Genomic DNA, 25,059 nt, shown 5'->3' with positions numbered 1-25,059 from the left:
TCCTTAGAACCAGTCACCAGTCTAGTGGCTCTGTGCTGTGCTACCTCTAAGGTAAGTACATCCTTTCTTGGGTAAAGACGCTAACTGTACACATACCGTGTGGTCCTATACAAATGCAATAAGGCTTCCTTATTCCTGTATTCAAGTTGTCTTGTCATCAAAGCTGACATATCATTTGCCCTCCTCATTGCTTGCTGCACTTGCATGTTGACCTTCTTTAACTTGTGTACAAGCACACCTAGGTCCCTCTGAATATTAATGCTACCCAGTCTCTCACTCTTTTACAGATCCTCTGCTGATAATTTGACCATAGTGGATGACTCCTACATTATATTGTATTTGTGGTGTTCCTACCACCTTCTCAGCTTGTCCATATCCCCTTGAAGCCACTTTACATCCTCCTCCATACTCTTAGTATCCCACTTCGCTTATGACATGTCGAAGGATGTGGCTTGCATCTGTCACATCCTAAACACCTTAAATCAATTACAGGTTTTGCAGTTAGCTCCATTTTATCAAATAATACAGCACATGGTGTGACACTTGATTCTAAGCAGCAAAATTGATATCAGTCCCTGAGCTCGGGTGAGTTAGTGACACAGGAAGCATAGCTGATGTGCTAGGATTTGCCTTAATGTCAGAGAGAAAAAGTAGCCAGCCTTTCTGTACCCGACTGATAATCTCTGCTTGGGAAAATGTGAGCAAAAATTTAAAAAATCTGCAGGTTCTGGAAATTTGAAATAAAAACATAAAGTGCTGGAAACACAGCATCTGTAGAGTGAGGAGCAGTTAATATTTCAGGTGAAAGACCCTCATCAGAACTATGCCCTGATGAAGGGTCTTCAGCTGAAAAATTAACTATGTTTCTCTTTCCACGGATACTGCCTGACCTGCTCAGTGTTTCCAGCACTTTGTTTTTATTGCAAACTTGACTGCACTTATCTCCATGGGTGACTCGCCAGTTAACAAACTCTACCAAGGAAGTGCCCACTGACTGAAGCATCACAGCAGTGTCAAGATAAAGGTAACTCCCCATGAGTTATGACGGGTGTTACTCTGTGAGGGTAGTTCTAGACCTGCACCACTTAAAGATCTGTCCTTACAGCATTTTTGATTTGTTTGCCAATAACCTTCATTCCATGTTCCCTAGTTCGTGACACCTACGCCAATAGGGACAGTTTCTCTCTATTTGCTCTGCCTGTACCTCCGTTAAATCTCCTTGCAACTTCCTCTGTTCTGCAGAGAACAGTTTCTGCTTTTCCAGTCTGTCCTCGTAACTAAAGTCCCTCATCCCTGGAATCAGTTTGCTGAATGTCTTCTGCGCCCTCTCTAAAACTTTTCCATCTTTCCTCGAGTGTGGCACACAGAGCTGAAGACGATTCTGCAATGGCCGGACCAGTGTTTTATGAACTTTCATCGACTCCTTGCTCTTGTGCTCATTGCCTGTATTTAGAAAGCCCAGGATCTTGTATGGTTTTTTTAGCCACTTCCTCGACCTGTCATGAAACAGATTATTGGGTCATTCTTTTATTGTTAGTGGGAGCTTGCTGTGCAGACATGATTACAGTTGTTCCTGTATTACAACAATGACTACACTTGAAAAGTACTCTGTTGCTTGCAATACACTTTGAGGTAACTTCAGGATGAAGTTTGCATCAGGACCCCTCTATCAGGAGCCATGTGCTCTATCAGTCCAGACTGCTGGAGTGAATTTCTATGCCTTGGGGTCATATGATGCTAAATTCCTTGTTTCTTTTCTGTCACTCGCCCTATTCTGAACTACCAAACCTTACTTCATGTTTCTAAGTATCATAGCAAAGATTGGAATAGACGTACAGATTGATCAGAGCTCACACAGTTGTACACCTCTTGCGTATTTTCCCTACCTAAGCTAATCATCACACTGCGATGAATGAGTTCATTCACACATGGAACAAAGGTTGGTCAATTTTCAGAGAGCTCTTGGATACCTTGATTCCCAAGCCCTCTTATGTTTTTATCAGCATTATGTGTTCATTGGGATTTAATTATAAAAATTTAAATTGGCAATTTATCCATAAATGTCTATTTCTCCTCGTCAGTAGTGTCCAGCCACCTTCAGCAAGATGCATTCAGATTCCTTCAGATCGATGGCATGGGATCAGTGAGTCCTTCCCCTTGGGCCAGCCAATGGCGAGAAGCGTCAGTGGATGTGGCTGTGTGACTGAGGAGCCTGGAACATGGCGACACATCCACACTGTTCCAACAGGCAGCCTGCCCACTAACCTGAATGATTCAGCGGTACGTGGAGTGATGAAGGAGATGCAATGTCATTTTGAAAAGTCTTTGGAGACTTAAAAAGCTAATTAGAACAACCCAGTTTCATTTTGCCTTTACATTTGGAATTGTGTGCAAGTTACACCTACAGGCAGAGTTAGAGATGGGGCAGGTTCAATAACAAGCAAGGAATATCTACAGGGAGTACTTTTTATTCCAAGGAGTCTACATTTGTGACTCACAGTAAATTTAAAGCCAGTCAGAAAAGTCACATTTAAGGTATCAGTCAAAATTTCGTGATGCTTAATGCAGAATGCTTACTTTTTCCAACAGAATTATTTTCTGAGTCTCTTAGAACCATAGAACACTACAACACAGTAAAACAGGCCATTCTAGTCTGTGCCAAAACAGTATTCCGCTAGTCCCATTTACCTGCACCCAGTCCATATCCCTTCAGGCCTCTCCCATCCATGTATCTATCCAATTTATTCTTAAAACTCAAGAGTGAGTCCGCATTTACCACATCAGATGGCAGCCCGTTCCACACTCCCACCACTCTTTGAGTGAAGAAGTTCCCCCTAATGTTCCCCCTAAACTTTCCCCTTTCACCCTAAAGCCATGTCCCCTTGTACTTATCTCTCTTAATCTAGGTGGAATGAGCCTACTTGCATTTACTCTGTCTATACCCCTCATCATTTTGTAAACCTCTATCAAATCTCCCCTCATTCTTCTACGCTCCAAGGAATAAAGTCCTAACCTGTTCAATCTTTCCCTGTAACTCAACTCCTGAAGACCCAGCAACATTCTAGTAAATCTCCTCTGCACTCTTTCAATCTTACTGATATCCTTCCTATAGTTAGGTGACCAGAACTGCACAGAGGGAGATAAGTTGTGTTTGCTTTTAATTTTCAAATGATTTATTTTCAGAATCTTTTTTAGCTTGAAGCAAAATTTGAAGAAACTGGCAGGAAATAAATTTCACCACTACTGTTGTTCATTTTTCAAGGATCCATTGGGCATGGAGTGGCAGTTAACCCATCCTGACCCCGTAACAGTCCCATACCTGAGCCCCTTAGTGTTGTGGAAAGAGCTGGAAAGTTTGCTTGAGAATGAAGGTGATCAAGTGATATCCATGGCAACGTTTGTGGATCACCATCCAATAGTATTCTGGAACTTGGTGTGGTACTTCCGTCGGATTGATCTGCCCACCAACTTGCCTGGACTTGTACTAACTTCGGAACACTGCAATAAAGGTGTGACGGTAAGCCAATGGTAGGAAAAGCAATCTCAGTGTTGCATTAAGTTCATTTAGGGGCTTGCCGCTATCTGTGAAAGGGAAAATTGCACTTGCCAATACGCACTGTAGCAAAGTCAGAAGTGGGGGTGTTCCTGACTGCCGTTAGTTCACCTGTACCTCAGCAGATAATGAAGCAGACCATGATGGCAAACAGCAAAACCTAGGCAACATCCAGGCCATTGTGACAAGTAAAACCAGCACCACCCAAGTAATAGGCAATTATAGTCTCAAACAAGGAAGAATTTAACTTATCTCCCTCTGAAATTTTCATGTAAAAACTCATGTCGCTAGTGATATTCTGGGGTCATCATTGACCGGACCATAACCGGACTAACCACATAAACACTGTGGCTGCCAGAGCATTTGGATTCCCTAAATTTTGCCACTATCTGTAAGTGTGATGGAGTACTCCCTACTTCCCTGGATGAGTGCAATTCAAGCAATATTTTAAGTTTGACAGCAAACGGGATCATAGAACAGTACAGCACAATACAGGCCCTTCAGCCCACAATGTTGCACTGACCTTTAAACCTCGCCCAATACTATCTAACCCCTTCCTCCCACATATCCCTCTATTTTAAATTCCTCCATATGCTTATCTAGCAATCTCTTGAATTCGACCAATGTACCTGCCTCCACCACCACCCCAGGCAGCACATTTCATGCCCCAACCACTCTCTAGGTAAAAAAAAAACCTCCCTCTGATATCTCCCTTGAACTTCCCACCCATTACTTTAAAGCCATGCCCTCTTGTATTGAGCATTGGTGCCCTGGGAAAGAGGCGCTGGCTGTCCACTCTATCTATTCCTCTTAATATTTTGTATACCTCTATCATGTCTCCTCTCATCCTCCTTCTCTCCAAAAGAGTAAAGCCCTAGCTCCTTTAGTCTCTCCTCATAATGCATACTCTCTAAACCAGGCAGCATCCTGGTAAATCTCCTCTGCACCCTTTCCAACGCTTCCACATCCTTCCTATAATGAGGCGACCAGAACTGGACACTGTACTCTAAGTGTGGTCTAACCAGAGTTTTGTAGAGCTGCATCATTACCTCGCAGACTGCATCATTTACATCATTAAAAGAACTTGCTTGTTTGGTGGTCCATCCAGCACCCTGTACTACTGGCTCCCCGTGGCCAGAGTATATAATATCCACAAAATACATTGCAGCAACATGCCAAGCCTGCTCCCAACCCAACAACTACCACCTAGAAGAACATGGCAGCAAGTGTACAGGGGCACTGTGGCATTCTGACTTGGAAATGTATCTCAGATCCTCTACTGCTTTTGGACCTGTCCTGGAATTCCCTACCCAATGACACTGCGGGAGTATCTCAACCACGAGCACAGAAGTGGTTCGGGAAAGTTGGTCACCACCACGTTCTCAAGGGTAACTAATGAGAGTCACTAGTATTGCTAGTGCCATCCAGATGCAATGAATGAATTTTTAAAATGTTGTACAGTGCACTCAATATGAATTGTCACTTCTACCACTATCAATAGTAAATTTATAAGCTTAAGTTCCACTTTCTTTCTGCTAAGTATTTTTCTTTAGTTGTAACCCAAGTGTGGAAGAATCATGTCTGTAAATTGGACAAATATATTAGTGGGCCATGGTGCAAAAGACTCGAGCTTTGTTAAATGTTATTAACAGTTCAAGACTAATTAAAAATGCAGACTAACAACCAGCCACTTTCTGCTTCCTAATGCTGGCTGACAGCTGTGCAATGGCATTATCTAAATTCAATTTATTAAACTTATGGTGAGTTCAAGGCAGGTGCATGTGGAACTGCACCAAGTACAGCTCTGCTCATCCCTTTTCTGTTGCCACGTTCCAGCTCATAATCATAGACTGCTGTTTTATTTGGCAGAATTAATTATAGATAAAATGTTTTTCCCGAGTTGAGAACTATTGCAAAGACTGTGTTCAAACCCCTGGCATACAGTAATGGTACTGTTTCACAGATCCCTCGAAGCTGGATGTCAGAAGACAGCAAACACGTCCTAATTCAAATGCTGTGGGACAACCTGAAGTTGCATCAAGATCGCAGCCAGCCTTTCTACATCCTCTGGAATGCTAAAAGTGAGTGAAAATTTATGTTTAACATAATTATGCCTTGATTTTCATCAGGAAAAGGAAATACAAAAGAAAATGAATAAGCTCAGTGTTCAATTGATTACAGAGCTGCACATCAACGGTATCATTGACATTAATTGATTACTGAAGCATTTTTTATTTACTGTGGTATCTACTGACTGGTCAGTATGGTCACCCGTCCCATTTTTATAATTTTTATTTTAAGAGATTCACTTCAGTCTGGAAGATCCCAATGAACTCCTGGGCAACCTCTCTTCCATCCTCCGTCAACATTTTGCTGCCCTCGTGTGATCTCGGTCTGCCCCCTTCACCAGCACCCATGTGCTCACTGACCTACATTTGTCTCTATTGCTGGCCTAACTCCTACAACCCTTTGCACTTCAAGAATTCTAGCCTCCAGTACAAACATTTTTTCCCTTTTAGTGTCTGGTTTCCAACTTTAGACTGACCAACTTTCTGTGAAATACCTTCAGATTTAATCTAAGTAGTTATTGATCTCTTTATATCACAGCATAGTTAATGTGCATACTCTGCCATGAGCTTAATTATTAACCTTGCAGTTCTACTTGGGGTTATTTCTAGCTGAATCTCACCATTAGCCGCTGCTTCACCCAGTGCTAGATTACAGTCTGAATGCAGAAATGTGCTTGTATTCAACTTTTGAGCATGAGTACTGAAAAATGTAGGGTGCTGAATTTTAAGTCCTTGCTATATTTTTGCCACCTCTAGCACAACCAAATTACATCACCAAACTCCTGCAGCATTTTGTTCATAAGATTTTAATCATTTTATTAACAGGCTATTATTTAGTTTTAGATAAAATGATCATTTTCTTTAAGTTTAGTGCCTTAGCTTTGATTTTGTTGCCCTCACAGTTTTGCAGCAATGAGGACACTAATGACCTGTTCTGCATCCCTAAGAGCTGAAGGAATTGGGCATCAGGCACTGTATATAATGAGAGGTCTAGGTAAAGTAAGTAGGAAGGAACTATTTCCCTTAAAGGGATTAACAGCACAGGATGTAGATTTAAAGTAATTGGTAGAAGGCTTGGAAAGAGATGGGAGATGGGGTGGGGTGGGGGGAAGAAAAATCACCCAGAAGATGGCAAGGTCCAAACTCTCTGTCTGAGAGTGGTGAGGCAGAACCCTTCCTTGGGTTTAACTGGTACTTGATGTGGACATAAAGATCCGTGACCTGCAGGGCCACGCACACAGTGCAGGAGGGTGGCTTCAGGCTCAAGGCTGAGCACAGACAAAGAGGGCCCAGCGGCTTCTTCCTGTGTCATAAATGTTCTGTAATTCTTGGCAGGAGACCTGAGCAGCAAATGTTTCTCAGCAAGCTCAGAATTTCAGGCAATAAGTTCAGTTGAAATGGAAAAGTATTTTCTTTCCTCATCTAAAAATCCATTCCAGTTCATTAACAAGAGGAACACTTCACCTGGGACATGCATTAGGCAGGCAGCTGAGATAGGAACCGCGAACCCTACAAATGAGAGGTAATACTTGGTGCTGGGTTATTCAAAGCATTTAAAGAGGAGGGCAAGTTAGAATTTTAACCAGCAGTTCTTTAAGCACAGTTGTGTTGTGAAGTCTATTCTGACTGTGACTAACACTATTTTCTGTGTCTTCACAGGTCTTAATTACACTCTTTTATTTGAGAGTGAGTGTCAAATTTATTCTTGATCTATTGTCATCACTTGATTGCCTTTTAAATGGGAGCTCCATTTATGTTGAAAATAATTCTTGTCAGTAATTATTTTCATTTTAAACTTGAATTGTAATGTTTACTTATTTCACAAAGCCAGGGAGCTGTTTGCTCTGTTTCCAATTCCTTTTCTACCCATTGCTTTTTAAACTGCATAGATTTTGAAATACGTGCAGTGTGAAGGTTCCAAACCTTACAGTAGTTGTTTTGCTTGCATGTTGTGAAGTTATCCAACTCTTGCTGTCATACCAGTTGGTGCCTCCAATAGCTTGGATAGTGTGCTCACCATTCTGTGTAAGGACTGTAAAATGGAATTTTGATCATTGTTAATCATGTTGGCACAAGCAAACATTAAAATCAATGCCAGTGTTGCACTGGTTGAAGAGGCCTTGTATCACAGTGTTATATGGGCACTTGTTCCTCTTTCCTAACCCCCCTTCCCACTCCCAACATTCTCCTTCCTTGGCTTTGGCTGCCCTTTCTTGTTTATTACATACGGGACTAACAGTCATGGGGTCATTACTCCAGTAGCCGAGCCATGCCAAGTGACTGATAACACAATAGCAGCATGCAGCGTTGTGGGAGAAGAACATTAAGAGGAATGGAAAGAGAATCCAAGTTTGAGCAACCAGCCAATTATTTTACACTGGTAGTGGGGGGGATGAGAAATGTAAACAGATATTAAGCAAAGATGTAGAGAGATTGAAACAGATTTTTGAAAAATGATTACTCACATTCATCATGATGAAGCACAATGAGGCCAGGCAGCATCCGTGGAGAAAAGCAGACGGTCAACACTTCAGATCAGGACCCTCCTTCAGGACTGAAGATAGGAAAAGGGGAAGCCCAATATATAGGAGGGAAAAGCAGAGCAGTGATAGGTGGACAAAAGAGGGGAGGTGGGGTGGGCACAAGGTGGTGATAGGTAGTTGCAGGTAAGAGATGGTGATAGGCATCCATCCCCCGGTGGATCTGCTCTCCCCTCTTAGATGGTGCGGGGGAGGAGGGGAGAGCAGATCCACCGGGAGATGGGTCACAGGTAAGGAGAGAGGGGAAAAAAAGGTGCTATGAAAGGGAAGAAAAGAAGAAGCATGTTGAGGGTGGGGGGAGAGGAGAGATTACCTAAAGTGGGAGAATTCACTGTTCGTGCCGTTAGGCTGCAAGGTTCCAAGACGGAAAATAAGGTGCTGTTCCTCCAGTTTGCGCTTGGAGTTCTCCTGGCAGTGGAGGAGGCCGAGGACTGACGTATCTGTGATGGAGTGGGAGGGGGAGTTAAAGTGACCGGCAATGGGGAGATGCAGATCGCGGTTATGGACAGAGTGCAGGTGTTCTGCAAAACGGTCACCTAGGAGGCCTACGTTGGTGAGACCAAACACAGACTGTCCATAACCGCGATCTGCATCTCCCCGTTGCCGGTCATTTCAACTCCCCCTCCCACACTATCACAGATACGTCAGTCCTCGGCCTCATCCACTGCCAGGAGAATTCCAAGCGCAAACTGGAGGAACAGCTCCTCATTTTCCATCTTTGAACCTTGCAGCTTAATGCCATGAACATTGAATTCTCCCACTTCAGGTGATTTCCCCCACACCCCCCCACCATGCTTCCCTTCCCTAGCCTACCTCTCTTTTTTTTCTACCCCTCCTTTTCCTCTCTCTCCTTACCTTTGACCCATCCCCCAGTGGATCTGCTCTCCCCTCCTCCCCCGCACCTGCCTATCACTATCTCTTACCTGCATCTACCTATCACCACCCTGTGCCCACCCTGCCTCCCCTCTTTTGTCCACCTATCACTGCTCTGCTTTTCCCTCCTATATATTGGGCTTCCCCTTTTCCTATCTTCAGTCCTGAAGAAGGGTCCTGACCCGAAACGTTGACCGTCTGCTTTTCTCCACGGATGCTGCCTGGCCCGCTGAGTTCCTCCAGCATCATCGTGTTTTTCATCGAGATTCCAGCATCTGCAGTCCTTTGTTTCTCTACTCACATTCATCAGTTGCAGTTACACCAGTCCTGGCGTTGACACACACTGATCCAGCTTGAGAAATGTGCTGGTGAGGAAGGAGGAGGTGGAGGATAAAGACAGATCACACAGGCACAAGCCCAGAAATCTAACCTCTTAATAAATTCCTCAGAACTTTTGTTTCTTTCTGAGTTTTCGTCACAGCTGTGAGAGAGCATTCGTTTCCCTGCAGGCTGCGATGTAAATGACATTCCCAAAAGCGAATCCTGGACAAAATGCCTTACCAAATTTTACCAACCACAGCTGCTGCAAATTTTACAGACCACTTCAAAACTATTTTGGAAGCCTGGCCCAGGAGTAGGTTCTCTTCTTTTTTGGAGTGCAATTTCTTTTACAGGCAAGAAAGGTCTCCTCTCTCCCTGTTTATAAAACTAAAATAAAGTTTGGTAGAATTGCTATAGTTCAAGAGAGTCTCAAGTTAGTGGTTTTTCTGACAGGGATCCTTCAATCGATAAGGTTAGTGATGATGTTTTACTATTAGAACAAAGTAGATTATTAAAAAAGATAAAAGCTTTTGAAGAAATTATATATTGTCATTTTCTTTGTGAAATAACTAGAATATATCTAGAATTAATAAATTTTTTTTTCCCAACTAACAGCTAAGAAACATCCACTTGTTCACACTGTGCGGGATGAAGGCCACGTATTTAACAAGGATTTTCTAGATAGCATTGTAAAAAGCATTCAGATGAACAACATCTATAAACCAATGAGCAAGATTCTGGATGTGCTGAGCACACAGCCAAATCTTAAAAGACAAAGGTAAGTAAGTAGTGGCCGTTTTAAGCATGTAGTAGCTGTTTCTCAATTCTCCTTTTATATATCAAACACAAAGTATACCTTGTTCCACCTTTCAAGTTCCCCTCTGCAGTTAATTCCATTTCAAGCCTTGACTTTCTTGACATGTAAATTGGTTCTAACTTGTCCAGATGCTGAGTAATGCCCTGGGAAACAAGTGGGTGTGAGGGACACTTGGTCTTAATCACCATCTGCACTTGTCCTTCTGGAACATCATCTTGTCAGGTGTGATGTCATTGCATTATCTACCCTGAGTATTATGAAGACCAGCTAACCAGAGATAACATACAAAGAAAGTTAGAGTTGATTCAAAAAAATAAGAAATATTTAACAAGAAAGTGCAGGATATTTTTTTCCCATCTTTAATTTGTTTTCATTTCTTCTCTGAAGGAGTCTATACAGAGAAATTCTGTTCCTGTCACTTGTGGCTCTTGGGAAGGACAACATCGATATAGGTAATGTTTTTTCCTAACTGACCATTTAGAACCAGAAAAATCCAGTGCCCCATGCAGACCACAGAAAGGTTATCGGCACCCGCCCTGTAAACTCCATTGATTCTAATCTGTTAAACTTTATATAATAAAATAATCTGTTCTGACTTAATTAAACTGGATTAACCAATATATGTCAATACTTCAAAAGGGCTATCAATGTCTGTCAGTGAAAGCACATCAATTTCATTCACTAGTAAATTAAATAACCAAGGTCAAATACTTAGTCGTAAGTACAGTGAGAGGAATCTAGCAGATTGTTGGCATCAATTTCTGATTAACAGCTCTAACCCAGAGAATAAAATGACTGAGGATGTAAAGGCATGGCTAAATTACCTATAATTCTGCAATTCCTTTCAGTTTTATGGAGGTATGCTGATCTTCTGACCAGCACAGACAAAAATCCATTGATTTAGAAAATAAATTTTTGCAAACCCATCTTCTGTACAATTGGAGCACATCACACTGGGGTACTTGATTAAAACTGCCCAAGCATAATGTCTTTCTATGGAACAATGCACCAGTTGATCTATCCTTTCCCGTTCCTTGTCCTCTCCTCTGCCTTCCTCTGCCCTCCTGAATACTGGTGAGGGGATGAGTGTTGTCACTGAGTCGTGTGGTCTCCCCTTGAATGCTGAAGGGAGTGTGGGGGAGGAAATTGGCCAATGTAGCTTACTGCTTCAGTTAAAAACAAAGGCTTAACTCAAAGATAAAGCCTTGCATTCCAATTATACACCAGAAAGGTAAACCTCAAGATGGATTACTAAATCTGCTCTGTTCTTTAAAACATTAAAGCTTCATATAGTTGGCAATGAACTGTAGGATATATAACATGCATCTCAACCACAATAAGATTTAAGAAGCAGTGTTTGATTTAAATACTTTTGTTTTGTTTTTACTTCAACTTTCTTAAAGAGTAAATGTTCTATGTTTCTATATCTATGTTCTGTATTTTAACAGATGCATTTGACCGTGAGTATAAGATGGCGTATGATATGCTAACTCCCAACCAGGTGAAGCTGACCCATAATTGTGACCGGCCTCCCAGCTCTGGTGTCATGGAGTGTCGCAGGATCTTTGGTGAACCCTACCTCTAGGAATCCTGTTAATATTACCCTCAATGCAGCTCCCATCAGTCCATCTGCATCCACCGCACTGCCCATTGTGCAGTGGAAGTTCAGTTCTAGGAGTCTCTAAGTTTAACATTGTTAAATTATGATGAATTCTTTGTAATTTTAAGACTGGAATTGTACAGAGAATAAGGTCAAATGGAAAGCTTTGTAAATATAATTAAAGGTACTTCAAATAGCTTTGTATTATAGTACTATTGGTCAGGTTAATAAAAAAGATTGCATTGATGCTAGAGGGCTCAGCTCTCTAAAGTAAGCTACTACCATGTACATAATAGCCCTGGCTACCATTGCATCTCATCGTCTATTACCCATATGTTTTTTAGGAGTTCTTTTGGTCTGAATTGTAAAAATGTTCATAAAAGAGAAATGTGTAGCAGAGGCACTTTGAGTAAAAGTGACATGTCTTTCACATTAAAACAAAGTACTTTTCAGTATTTGTATATTTAAATAACAAGATCTTTTGATGCTATCAATCTTTATATACACTTATGATGTAGCTTTAAAGTATGCTTGATATATAATATATGATACAATGTGGTGCAATATGTTCCTTTTAGAATTTGCTTTGCAGTTTTTGTGGTACCTAGCCATCTGAGAAAAATCACATTAGGCCTTCTGAATTCCTATCTAGAAAAGAAAGGAAGAGGCAATGGCACGAGAAGGACTTGCAGCTGTATTACTGAAGGGTCAGAGCAACATGCTGTCTGTTTAAACTATTACTGAAGGGTCAGAGCGGCATGCTGTCTGTTTAAACAATATTTGTTGGGACTTTGATTGAGATCAAAGCTAACATGCAACCTTTTTATGTTGAAAGTCAGTTTTCTATGGGAAAGTTACTGTATTTATTAGCTTATTAAATAACACTTTTTGAAATTACTTATTGGATTTGTGAATATGAAAATCCACTAAACAGTGATGTCTAATAGAATATTTTTATGCTGCAATGTTCTTGTCTAATTACAGTGCTTTATTAAACAATACAGTTTTATATGTCCTAGTTCAGTTCTGGAGGCCAAAGGCCACAATACAACCCTGTAGTTTCTGTAAGAAGACAACTTCCATATAAAAAGTCTTCTAAACCTGCCCCTTTGAAAAATAAAGTGACAGAACACAGCCAAGCTACCTTAGCTGAGTCTTATTGTTAATACAAACTATACAAACCAACAGCCAAGCATGTACAAACTGCCTCTCCCACCATTCACCAGCTGTTACTGTGCATGATTTACCTTTAAAGGGCATCACTGCTCCCAGAGATGGACAAGTTTTCCTGTTTGTCTGTCATCTGCTCCTACTGCATTTGATATTAATTTTGGCTCAAAGCTAGCACTGACCAAGGCCCCTCCGGTGGAATGAGCATTAAATCCAGGCAGTGCCAGAAGCAACTATAGTCAGTGCATTTGGTAAAATGGATCTTAATAGATACAAGGTCACTTATATAAACTATTGTTGAACCTTTATAAATGCATTAAATATGTGTTGTATTTGTCATACTCGACAGATGCGTGTTTGAATTGCAAGATGAAGAAAGTCCATCCAGTCCACCACCAACTGTCCTGGTAGTTGTACAGTTCGACAGTAACGGAGTTGGGTAATTGCAGCAATCAGACCAGGCATGATCTTATTGAATGGCAGAGCAGACTCTGGCCCAGTAGCCTTCTCCTGCTCACTTGTATGTTTTTACATTGGTGAATGTCCAACAGAGCCAGATGAGGTGAGGAAGATGCAAGGGGAGAGGTCTTTGTGAACCACAGATACAAAGTCCCTGTTCCTCTCCACTCTGCAATAACATGTCAGGCCCTGGGTGTTCCAATGCTGGATTCACAGTATTTTCATAAAATTCATCTAAATTTTATTTGAATAACTATGCTTTTTTCATGCTCTCCTTGGGGATTCTGTTCCAAGAATGAACACCTGCATGTCTTGGGGAATTAGCAAGAGGTTTTGTTATGAGTAGAAGATTTAATGGTAGCATTGGTAATAAAACTAGTAATCTAGGTTGGGTATCAGTACTGACTGGAAAGCAGTGCAAGGTGATTAACAGTATGAAAGTAAATTTTACTATACTAGCTAGCGTAATTATGTTATGAAACATGCACTGATGTTGTCAGATCATACTGAGATTCTCATTGATGTCAGGTGAAGAATCTGATTAATATTTTCTATATTTCATTGACATTAAATCTCAGCGGCTCTTTATGCCTGTGTGCCTCCGGGCATTGCTTCTTTTCAGATATTGTTAAATCTTTTTTTTAACACACAAACTACCCACTTAGTCTAAAATTGAGGGTATGATTTTTTTAATCAATAGAATGTTGATCAATCCATGAAGGACATTCTTCATTTAGATTCTTTTACCCATCTTTGCTATGCTGATGTTTTGTTAAAATAATTGCAGATGAACAAGTAGTCCTTTCTGCAGCTGGAAATTAAAATCATTTTTTGATTTAATCCCTTTAGTCTACACAGACCACAGAGGTCAATAATTGCAGGGTGCGTTGGATTTGAAGCTGTTTACAAGACGCTGATGTCCTCAGTTCTATTTTTGCCACCTGAGCCCTCGAGCCCTGCTGGAAGGGCATTGCAGTAGCAGTGTGTGGAGCTGTCAGGGGTTATCAAGGTGTTGAGTGATGATTTGGATGTGGTGGTAATGGACTGGAAGGGGGCAGAACAAGAAATAAGAGAATTAATCAATGGTACAAGCAAAGATTGCTCAGAAAATCAAAGCTGCAATGCTGGAAACCTAAAATAAAACCAGACAATGAAACTTAGACCGCATCTGTGGGAAGAGAGGCAGAGCTAACATTTCAGATCAACCTGAAACTTTAACGCTGTTTCTCTTCCCAAAGATTGCTCACTGCTAACTAGTGTTCTGGAGGATTGTAAGTACTTTCTGCCCTCTTAAATGTGACAAAACAAGAGGTGTAGAAATGAAAATCTGTATCTTGAGAATATGGAGCTTTCTGAACTTTATCTGTACATCAAATATCTTTTATTTGTGCCCACATGCTATTAACCCTGCCGTTATATTTAAAACAAATAATGTACATGTCATGCTGTAATTACACTTCTCCCAAAGTTAAGTTGTTGTAGTGCCAACACTGGACAATATAGTTAGTTATAGTGTGACAAGTTTATGTGGGATACTTCTGGTACAAGTGTGAATGTGGTATTTTATAACAGAACTAATCAGCTCCCATTGTAAAGTCAAATTTGTGTGTGTGTGTTCTGGTCCACACTAGAATGGCTTCACTGAGACGTATCTCTTCAACATGCAATATTACTGGAGGTCATTGCATGTTAAAAAGCAAAAACCTGCATATGCTGGAAATCTGAAATAAAAACTGACTGCTGGAGATAATCGGCAGGTTAGGGCAATTTCCATGGACGGTGAAGAATTTGCCTCACGGTGTTGTAGAACTGGCACTACTGGCTGGTGTTTCTGGTACTGATGAAGTGGTATCAACCTGAAGCATTAACTTTCTCCACAGATGATGCCTGATCACTGAGTACTCTTGACATTCTGTGTGTGTACTGTCTTCCAGTTCAGCCCTCCCTGCTGTGACTATTTTGTCTATTTGTCAGCGATCACTGTTTATTTGTACAGCAACTGTCGTGTTGTTCACTGAGTAATCACAAAGTGGTACTTTGCATCAAGCTCACCATCACCACCTATTTTAGAATATGTTTATTAACTGATATTGCCACAAATAAGTTACTGCTAGTATAATAAATCTTCATAGGTTAAATGTTTGATTCCTTCTCTCATCTCCTTCAGTCCACCCATCTATCTACAATGTGGAGTGTGCAACATTTTAAATGCGACTGAAAACAGGTTTGATCTTAGAATGAGATGTATACTGAGCTTAATTTGTTACACATACACACACACACATTTTAGATCCAGTTTCTGCATCTGTTTCGTGAAACAGATTAAGTGGTTGGGTCACTGTGTTGTATTTTTTCTTTCTCTAATGCACATTGATTTCTTTTAAAACAAAATAGTTTAAGTTTATCCTCTTTCTTTTCCTGGGTTAGCTTGTTTCCTGCGCTCAGTAACTCAAAGTGCCTGCTTCAGGAATCTTGCATTCCATCATCCCTCTTGTCTCTCCCAACATAATGAAGAACTGTAACTTCAACTGAGCTTTGCCCTCTGATCCAGTCTGTCAAGTCAACATACATTTCTATTATAGCCCCTACATCATCCCCACCCTCCAACCCGCTCCCCTCACCAAACTGAAGGGCTACAAAGACCTTAGTCTAGAGAATATTAGCATGTTACATTTCTGAAAACTTCTACAATTTCTGTATCTACAGAGAGCATTGGATATCTTCCTGTTACCTTTATGCTGTTAATAGCATGGAGAAAATTGAAGGAAGTTTTCTCCCCTCTTTCTGGGATCTATGGGAAGATCAGTATCTCTCATTAAATACCCACATAATTGGGTTAACTGGTTCTTGCTCAGATTGCCAGGGTCAACACATCCATTGCAGCAAATAGCTTTCTCATTGATCGCATCTCCATTGAGATCATATCAGATGAAAGAATTCGGTAAAAAGAAGCTATTTCCTCAAATGGACAAATCTAATTAAAATTAGAACAAAGCCATATAGCAGTGAAGTGACAAATTGCGAGGAAGTGGAAGTGTGGAATTCCCCGGGGGGCCTGTGTGGCTGCTTACAGCATCAAAGGATGCTGAAACAATGAAAGGTACGTAGAGCTGAGGTACAGTCGGTCATCCTGACTGAATTCCTGTTCCTATGTTCTAGTCAGAAAGGTTTATTGTGAAATAGAGAGCAATATGATATTTGAAGCATTCCACAGTAATAAAGATCCATGATAATGTCCAGTTTATTCAAATCACAATGAGACTCAGTCGGGAATGAGAATTTTAACCCATCTTTAATTTTCTATATGAAAATAGTTTATAAATTGTTCAACAGGACTGGTGACTCCTCGTAAAATGAGATCATCTCTGTACAATAAATATTTATTACTCTGGAATCACAAGAGACTGCAGATGCTGGAAACTGGAGCAACAAATAATCTGCTGGAGGAACTCAGCAGGTTGAGCAGCATCTGCAGGGAGGAAAGGAATTTTCGAAACCTTCCCCAACCGAAAACAATTGCTTTCCTCCCACAGATGCTGCTTGACCTTCTGAGTTCCTCCAGCAGATTGTTTGTTTTCTCTCATTTATTGCTCTAATTTGCTTGATGAAACTTTCTGGAGAAAATTGTATAATTTGAGATCCAATTTGGAGGGTCTGATAGCAAAAGTGACTTCCATCAGGATGAGCCTTTGGCACCTGGTATCAGAAACTATTTTTCTTTCATCAATGTAGGAGATTGGAAAAATCTCTTCCTTCACCTCCAAACAGTCTGTTGTCATTGCAACATCCATCTCCACTTACTGTAATCCATCTTCTACACCCCACCATTCTTGCTTAATAAGTAAAAATCTCAAATTAGACTCGAGGACATGTCTCTGAAGTAATAATAACCGAACAGAAATTTTAACATCAATTATCAAGTTAGTTGCCTGGCAAAATGTTATTTGCTTCCATTATGTTGTTTTATTGCTAAACAGTGACAATTCTTTATGATGCAGATAGTGCGGTGAAAGGTTGAAACTGCTGGGTGTGAAGATGCTGTCTATGTGGCCAGTATGGAACCAATGGGTTTACCTCGATCCTGTCATTATAACTATTCAAAGGTGAGGCTATTGGATAGCATACTTCATGGTTACTGCTCGGTCCATCACCTCTCCTTTGTTGTCTTTAAGTTTCCACTTTCTAAAATAATGCTGATTTGTTTAACTAAAAAATTGATTTGCATTAACTAAAAAGCTCTGAAAACTGTTGTATAATGCGTTGTCCACTTGTGGCTTTTTCAGGATTGCATTGGCTGAAGTTTTTTCAATATTTTCCATAATGTTTTTACAATATTTTTTTCAAAATGGTTTTCAATTTAGTTCAGCAGAATTCACAGAGCCTGTCTAGTCTGGGTTTGGTGTGGATTTTGTGCCTTATTGCTGGTATATAAAAATCAAAGTGTGGGAATGTACATTGAGGTTATGTCATTATGAAGTTTTCAATACCATTAATCACATCCAGTTTGGAAACTGTTCATCTGCTCTGCAACACCTGTTACAAGACAACGGGGCTTGATAAGCGTGTTACCTTTCTCCTAGTGTCTGTAGTTGTCACCAATAATTTCCATGTTTACAGCAAGCCTCCCTCAATTCTGCTTTAAGTTTATTAAAGTCAATAGCAAAATGTAAATTGTTGGGTATGGATGAGGTGGATACTTTTGAATGTCTCCATTAACTTGCCATCTGCATCTTGCACAGCCAGTTAAAGTTGCAGCAGACCCAGTCCTCAGTATTCTCCTCTGCCAGGTCAAGGATAGACTGTCAGAACCTATATGGACACTGGGCACACAATAATCCTGTCCTCTAGCATTACACTGAAGATTAGAAATGTGAAGTAGAGGCAAAACATGGTGAAGCCCAAGATTTTGTTCATCTTCCACTTGGAGAGACCAATGGAAATGATCACGAAGAGCAGCATCAGGAAGAGAAGTACAATGGCACAGAACAGGCCATTACTGCTGACTGGAACTGGCTGTAAATAGTTAAAGACCGTATACAACAACCAGGGAACTGGAAGCCTGTAACAGAGAAAAGAAACAAAGCAGTAACTCAGTACACATGCTGCGGCAGTAATTGGCTAGTGCCCAGTGAGCAAGGTTGGAGACGTGGAGTGAAGTGTCCAAGAGGTGAGGAGAGACAAAACACTTGGCTGAGTTCAAGGCAGACCAGGTTCATCAGACCACTGATCTAATTGCACAAGCTAGAAAATGTTTACTGGTCCTTGGGGTGTTGAAGATGCAGGCTGAGTATGGCACAGGAGGCAAAGTGATTAGAATTTACAATTCTCATCCTCTTGTTCAATTGCCTCAATGCTCCCACCTCCCCTTTCTCTCTGTAACCACCAGTTCTCTGAGAATTCCCTATTCTGCAGCTCTGTTTACTTGAGCAACACCAGATTCTTTAACCTGTCATTGGCACCACATGCCAGTGAGGATAGGTCAGATGCATGTGTGGCTAAAGGGATGGTGTAATTCAGGGCCACCATATTCCCATAAGGATGAAAGGCAAGGACAAGTCCAGGGAATCCTGGATGTCAGGGGATATTGAAGGTTGGGGGAAATCCCAAATCATTTTTTTATTATCTTAAAGGCAAAAGGGCAACCAGGGAAAAAAGTGGGGCCCATTAGTAATGAAAGAGGCAGACTGTGCATGGAGCCTGAGGAAGGAGGTGAGATCATAAACTGAAACCTTCTCATTGAATATACAGAACCTTCAAAAGTGCATCTCTTTCTCAGCACACGACTAGTGGACCTGCCTATTTGTCTTTGTTCATTGGAGCCCATAATCTGTCAGGAAGGTGAACTACTCTAAAGTTAGAAGGAAAAATTGAAAGGTTAAGCAATCGAGATGTGGGTCTGAATTTCTATGGATGGTCTGCAGGAACCATGAAGCGCAGTGTAAAAGGAAACACTATCCTGCTGATCTTCAGCTCCACCAAGGCTGGAGAGTAATACTTACCCAACTGTGATGTCAAAGATGTTGCTTCCCACTGAGCTGGACACTGCCATGTCCCCAAGGCCTTTCCGAGCGACTATTACACTAGTGATGAGGTCAGGGATTGAGGTGCCTGCCGCAAGGATGGTTAAACCCATTATCTCTTCAGAAATCCCAATTGTTTCACCAACCTGGGTGATAAAGGAAATGACTGTGATCCCAGTGCTCCAACAGACTGTTTTAGAACAAAGAGCTTACCAGAACTGATGAAATATTATCAACCAGATGCTGCCTGAACTGAGTGTTTGCAGTGTTTGACTCCATTAGATCATTGATCTGAAGAACAGTTTCACCCAGCTGGGCCCTGTGTGAACAGAGGTTGGACATGACCTCAGGCCACTAGGAATGTTGGAAAATAGCAACTAAGATTCCCATTGCTTCCCATTGGAAGATGTACCAACACAATGATATTTACTGACAGCAGGAAGTGAGTCAGAAAGTGTGATTTCTATATCAAAATGTCTGGCGTCCCACCACTGAAATGGCCACTTGAACACGGTGCTAGCCTGCTACAGATGCTCATCAAGCATATCCAGCATCTTAGGGGAAACTGCACCCCAGGGATGGTCTGTACCTTCCAGGATTGTGTCCCAAGGAGGCTCAGCACCATCACCTGAACTCTGTCCCAGGGACCCTCTGCACTTAACATCAAGGAAAGGCAGAAAAGTTTATGAAGTATTAAAGTCCTTCCCATTTACTCAACTCAAACCATTTAAAGCAAGTTCTGCCAATGGTGGAAACTGCCTCCCTTTCACCCAGCAGATTGAAAAACTAATCAAATTACTTGTATCATTCTATTTGTAATATTGAAACAAACGCTTTCCCAGATTCATGATCTAATGAGAAGATTTAAACACAAGTACCTTAACAAAGTGTAATTGTTTTGATGCTACTTCAAGTTAAATTGCAGCAGTGTTGAATTCCAACAGTGAGATCACTGTTTTTAAAATCTATGTGTGTTAATGCAAACTGTGTTTCTATTCATGGTGTTGAATCAATTTTATCATGTTGAAGTGCTCAGTAATCCACTGGTGGAGAGTGACACATCTTGAGCTGTAGTTTATTGGAATTCCTTCTGAAGGATAACACCTCATCGTGTAGGATTTCTCCTTCTTGGTTATACTTTTAAAGCTGTGCCTCATTGGTTTGATATTAATGTAGTCCACACAACCATGGATTGAACCCATGTGGGGTCTAGAAGCTTTTCAGGAGCTCTGCACCTACCTGGTGGGCCCACCACACCATCAAGTATGAAAACGCGCCTATCCACAAAATTGAGCCAAAAAAAGTACCAATGAAGTACTTCTTTGAAGCCTGTTGAAGAAGAAAATGACACATCACCAATATTTTCTCTTTTACAATCTTAAGCAAGTATAACCCAAGGAGGGCAAACAAAGCAAAGGAATTCACATGATTGTTACCATACTTAGAAGGGTAGAGGCACAGAGGGATCTTGCTGTCCATGTCCACAGTTCCCTGAGGGAGCTCAGATGGTTAAGAAAACATTCAGGATAGCAACTTTTATTGCCCAAGGCATTGTGTATAAGATCAGGAAAATAATGACGGAACTGCTAAAAACATTGCATCGGCTGCAGCTGGGGTACCGCATACAGTTCAGCCACCACACTCCGGGGAGGGTGTTCTAGGAGGGGAGATTTACAAGGATGTACCCATGGAATTATAATTATGAGGAGAGACTAGTCAAGGCTGGGGTTGGTTTTCTTCGTACTGGAGAAACAATGGGGAAGTGTAATTGTAAGTGTAAATAAAGTTATTAGAGACCTAGATAGGGTGAATTGGAAGGGCCTATTCCTTTTATCGGAGGGGTTGATAACTGGGGGCCATAGATTTAAGGTGCAAACGTTCAAGAGGAATTAAGCAAAATTTACTCATTCAAAAAAAAAGTGAGAGTCTGGAACTTGTTGGCTGAAAGGTAGAAACCCTTGCCATATTCACAAAGTATCTGGATCAGCACTTGTAGAGCTGTAACCCACAGATGTGTATATACATTCCCTGCCTGTGGATGTGTCTGTCTAAATGCCTCTTCAATGTTGCTATCGTGTATGCTTCCACCACTTCCCCTGGCAGTACATCCCAGGCACCTACCTCTCTGTAAATAAAAAAACTTGCCACGCAGATCTCCCTTAAACTTTCCCCCTCTCACCTTAAACCTATGTCCTCTAGTATTTGACATTTCCGCCCTGGAAAAAAGACTCCGTCTACCCTGTCTATGCCTCTTATAATTTTACATACTTGTATCATGTTGTCCCTTCAGCCTGCAACACTCCAGGGAGAGCAATCCATGGTTGTCTAACTCTCCTTATACTCTAATCCAGGCAACAACCTGGTGACTGTCTTCTGCACCCTCTTCAAAGCTCCTCATCCTTCCTATAGTGCGGTGACCAGAACTGCACACAATACTCCAAATGTGGCCTAACCAAGTTTTATACAGCTGCAACATTACTTCCCAACTTTTATACTCAGTGCCCCAAACGATGAAGACAAGCATGCCGTACACCTTCTTTAACACCCTATCTACTTGTGTTACCGCTTTCAGGGAGTTATGGACTTGCACCCCAAGATTCCTCTGTATATCAATGTGCCTAAGTCTCCTGCATTTACTATATACTTCCTTCTTGCATTTGACCTCCCAAAAAGCATCATCTTACATTTCTCCAGATTAAACTTCATCTGCCATTTCTCTGCCCAAATTTCCAACTAAGGTCTATCCTGCTGTATCCTTTAACAACCTCCTTCCCTATCCACAACTCTGTCAATTTTCATATTGTCTGCAAACTTACTAATCAGCCCACCACCTGTTCATACATACATTCCAAACAAGAGGTCCTAGAAATGATTCTTGTAGAAGACCACTGGTCGTAGGCCTCCATTCAGAAAGGCACCCCTCCATTCTACCCTCTGTTGTCAAGGGTAACAAGCCACTTTTGTATCACCCTACCAAGTCATTGTGGATCCCATGTGACTTAATCTTCTGGACCAGCTACCAGGAGGGATCTTGTCAAATACTTCACTGAAGCACATATATACAATCTCCACTGCTCTACCCTCATCAATCTTTGACACCTCATCAAAAAAAAATTCAATCAAATTTGTGAGACTGGACCTCCTCTGCACAAAGCCATGTAAGTCCATGCTTTTCCAGATGTGAGTAAATCTTGTCCCTAAGAATCTTCTCCATAATTTCCCTACCACCGATGTAAGGCTCACCAGCCTATAACTTTCTGGTTTGTCCTTGTTCCCCTTAAACAAAGGAACAATATTGGCTATTCTCCAGTCGTCTGGGACCTCGCCCATGGTTAAAGAGGATACAAAGATCTCTGTCAAGACCCCAGCATTCTCATTCCTTGCCTCCCTCAGTATCCTGGGATAGATTCCATCAGGCCCTGGGACCTATCACCATAATGTTTTTAAAGACACCCAACGGCTCCATCTTAAATTTGATTTGCCCTAGAATATTAACACAATCATCCATGTCCTACTTGGCGAATACCAATGTGAAGTACTCACTGAGCACCTTGTCCACTTCCTCTGGTTCCATGCATAAATTATATTTGTCCTTGAGTGGACCTACCATTTCCCTAGTTTCCCTCTTGCTTCTAATATATGTATAAAATGCCTTTGGATTCTCCCTAATCCTACTTGCCAAGGACATTTCATGGCCCCTTTTAACCCTCCTAATTCCTTGTCTTTTTTCTGCTTCCTGTATATTCCTCAAGGGCTTTGTCTGATTTCGGCTTCCTAAACCTTGTGTATGCTTCCTTTTTCTTTTTGACTGAATTTACAATACCTCTTATCATCCAAGGTTCCTGAGCCTTGCCATCCTTATCTTTTTTCCCTCACAGGAACATGCTGGTCCTGAGTTTTGACCAGCTGCCTTTAAAAGACTCCTACACGTCAGATGTGGGGTCGCTCCCAATCTACCTTCCCCAGTTCCTGCCTAATACTGTTGTAATTAGTGTTCCCTCAATTAAGGACTTCACCCATGGACCAGTCTTATGCTTATCCATAACTATCTTAAAACTTGTGGAATTATGATCACCATTCCCACTGGAACTCCAATCATCTGGCCAGGCTCATTCCCCAGTGAAAGGTCCAGTATGACCCCTTCTCTGGTTGAACTATCAACAGTCCTCTGTGATGTATATGAACTGTTTGTTGTGTATATATATGACCTGGATGAAAATGTAGATGGGTGGGTTAGTGTCTGCAGATGATACAAAGATTGGTGGTGTTGTGGATGGTGTAGAAGACCGGGAAAGGATACAGCGGGATGTAACCAGTTGCAGATATGGGCGGAGAAATGGCAGATGGAGTTCAACCCGGCCAGATGTGAAGTGTTGCACCTTGGGAGATCAAATGTAAAGGGACAGCACACTGTTAATGACAGGACCCTTAACAGTGTTAATGAGCAGAGGGATCTTGGGGTCCAAGTTCATAGCTCCCTGGAAGTGGCTACACAGGTTGATGGGGTGGTAAAGAAGGCACATGGCATGTTTGCCTTCATTAGTCGAGGCACTGAGTTCAAGAGTCAGGAAGTTCTGCTGCAGCTTTATAAAACTTTAGTTAGGCTGCATCTGGAATAGTGCGTTCAGTTCTGGTCGCCCCATTACAGGAAGGATGTGGAGGCTTTGGAGAAGGTGCAGAAGAGGTTTACCAGGATGCTGCCTAGATTAGAGGCATGTGCTTTGAGGAGAGGTTGGACAAACTTGAGTTGTTCTCTCTGGAACGGCAGAGGCTGAGGGGTGATCTGATAGAGGTTTATAAGATTATAAGAGGCATAGATAGAGTAGACAGCCAGTAGCTTTTCCCCAGGATTGAAATGTCTAATACCAGATGGCATGTATTTAAGGTGATCGGGGTAAGTTCAAAGGAGATGTGCGGGGCAATTTTACACAGAGAGTGGTGGGTGCCTGGAATGTGCTGCCTGGGGTGGTGGTGGAGGCAAATACAATAGGAATGTTCAAGAAGCTCTTAGGCACATGAATGTGAGGGAAAGGGCAGGATATGGACATTGTGTCAGCAGAAGGGATTAGTTTAGTTGGGCATTTTATTACCAATGTAATTGGTTCAGCACAACATTGTGGGCCGAAGGGCCTGTTCCTGTGCTGGACTGTTCTATGTTCTATATTATTTCAAGATACCCTTCTGGATGCACATAACAAATTCAACCCCATCTAAGCCCCTGGCAGTAAGGGAGTCCACTCAATATTGGGGAAGTCATCCACGACAACAACCCTCTTTTTACATCTTTCCATCGTCTGCTTGCATATCTGTTCCTCTATGTCCTCGCTGGCTATTGGGAGACTGATAGTATAACCCCATCATAGTGATTACACCTTTCTTATTCCTGAGCTCTACCCCTATGGCCTCGCTGGATGATTCCTCCAGTATGTCCTCTGGGTAATACTGTGACATTCTCCCTAATCAGTATGCAACTCCCCCTCCTCTGTTACATCCCTCTCTATCATGACTGAAACTTCTAAACCCTGGAATGTTTGAATTGTATGAACAATTATGTTAATTTCACTGTCTCTGTTATGTTTTATGATATTTATCACATCACTTAATCTGATTTCAAGCTTGTTACATGCTCATTGCTAA

General features: G+C 41.5%; 2 protein-coding genes across 11 annotated transcripts in view; one reads left to right on the top strand and one right to left on the bottom strand.

The window, feature by feature from the left end:
* Window positions 1–12,912, top strand: part of dennd4a (DENN/MADD domain containing 4A) — a 149,644-nt gene extending 136,732 nt beyond the window's left edge. For 8 of the 10 annotated variants that reach the window (XM_052040681.1, XM_052040683.1, XM_052040676.1 and 5 more), the window contains 7 exons: window positions 2,082–2,280; window positions 3,263–3,517; window positions 5,517–5,634; window positions 7,282–7,308; window positions 9,972–10,134; window positions 10,561–10,625; window positions 11,622–12,912. In XM_052040681.1, coding sequence (XP_051896641.1) covers window positions 2,082–2,280; window positions 3,263–3,517; window positions 5,517–5,634; window positions 7,282–7,308; window positions 9,972–10,134; window positions 10,561–10,625; window positions 11,622–11,758 — 964 coding nt within the window. In that variant the 3' untranslated portion in view covers window positions 11,759–12,912. The remainder of the gene's footprint in view (window positions 1–2,081; window positions 2,281–3,262; window positions 3,518–5,516; window positions 5,635–7,281; window positions 7,309–9,971; window positions 10,135–10,560; window positions 10,626–11,621) is intronic. The other 2 variants (XM_052040682.1, XM_052040684.1) reach the window with 2 other exon arrangements.
* Window positions 12,913–15,666: 2,754 nt separating this feature from the next.
* The window catches only part of slc24a1 (solute carrier family 24 member 1), a 38,749-nt gene continuing 29,356 nt past the window's right edge, over window positions 15,667–25,059 (bottom strand). Inside the window, exons 7-9 of the mRNA XM_052040687.1 lie at window positions 20,662–20,751; window positions 19,402–19,568; window positions 15,667–18,461 (exon numbers count right to left, since the gene is read on the bottom strand). Coding sequence (XP_051896647.1) covers window positions 18,212–18,461; window positions 19,402–19,568; window positions 20,662–20,751 — 507 coding nt within the window. The 3' untranslated portion in view covers window positions 15,667–18,211. The remainder of the gene's footprint in view (window positions 18,462–19,401; window positions 19,569–20,661; window positions 20,752–25,059) is intronic.

This window comes from Pristis pectinata, chromosome 28 (assembly GCF_009764475.1).
Source record: "Pristis pectinata isolate sPriPec2 chromosome 28, sPriPec2.1.pri, whole genome shotgun sequence".
Lineage (NCBI taxonomy): Eukaryota > Metazoa > Chordata > Chondrichthyes > Rhinopristiformes > Pristidae > Pristis > Pristis pectinata.
Note: the sequence above shows the minus strand (reverse complement) of the source record. Positions and strands in the feature narration are given on the sequence as shown.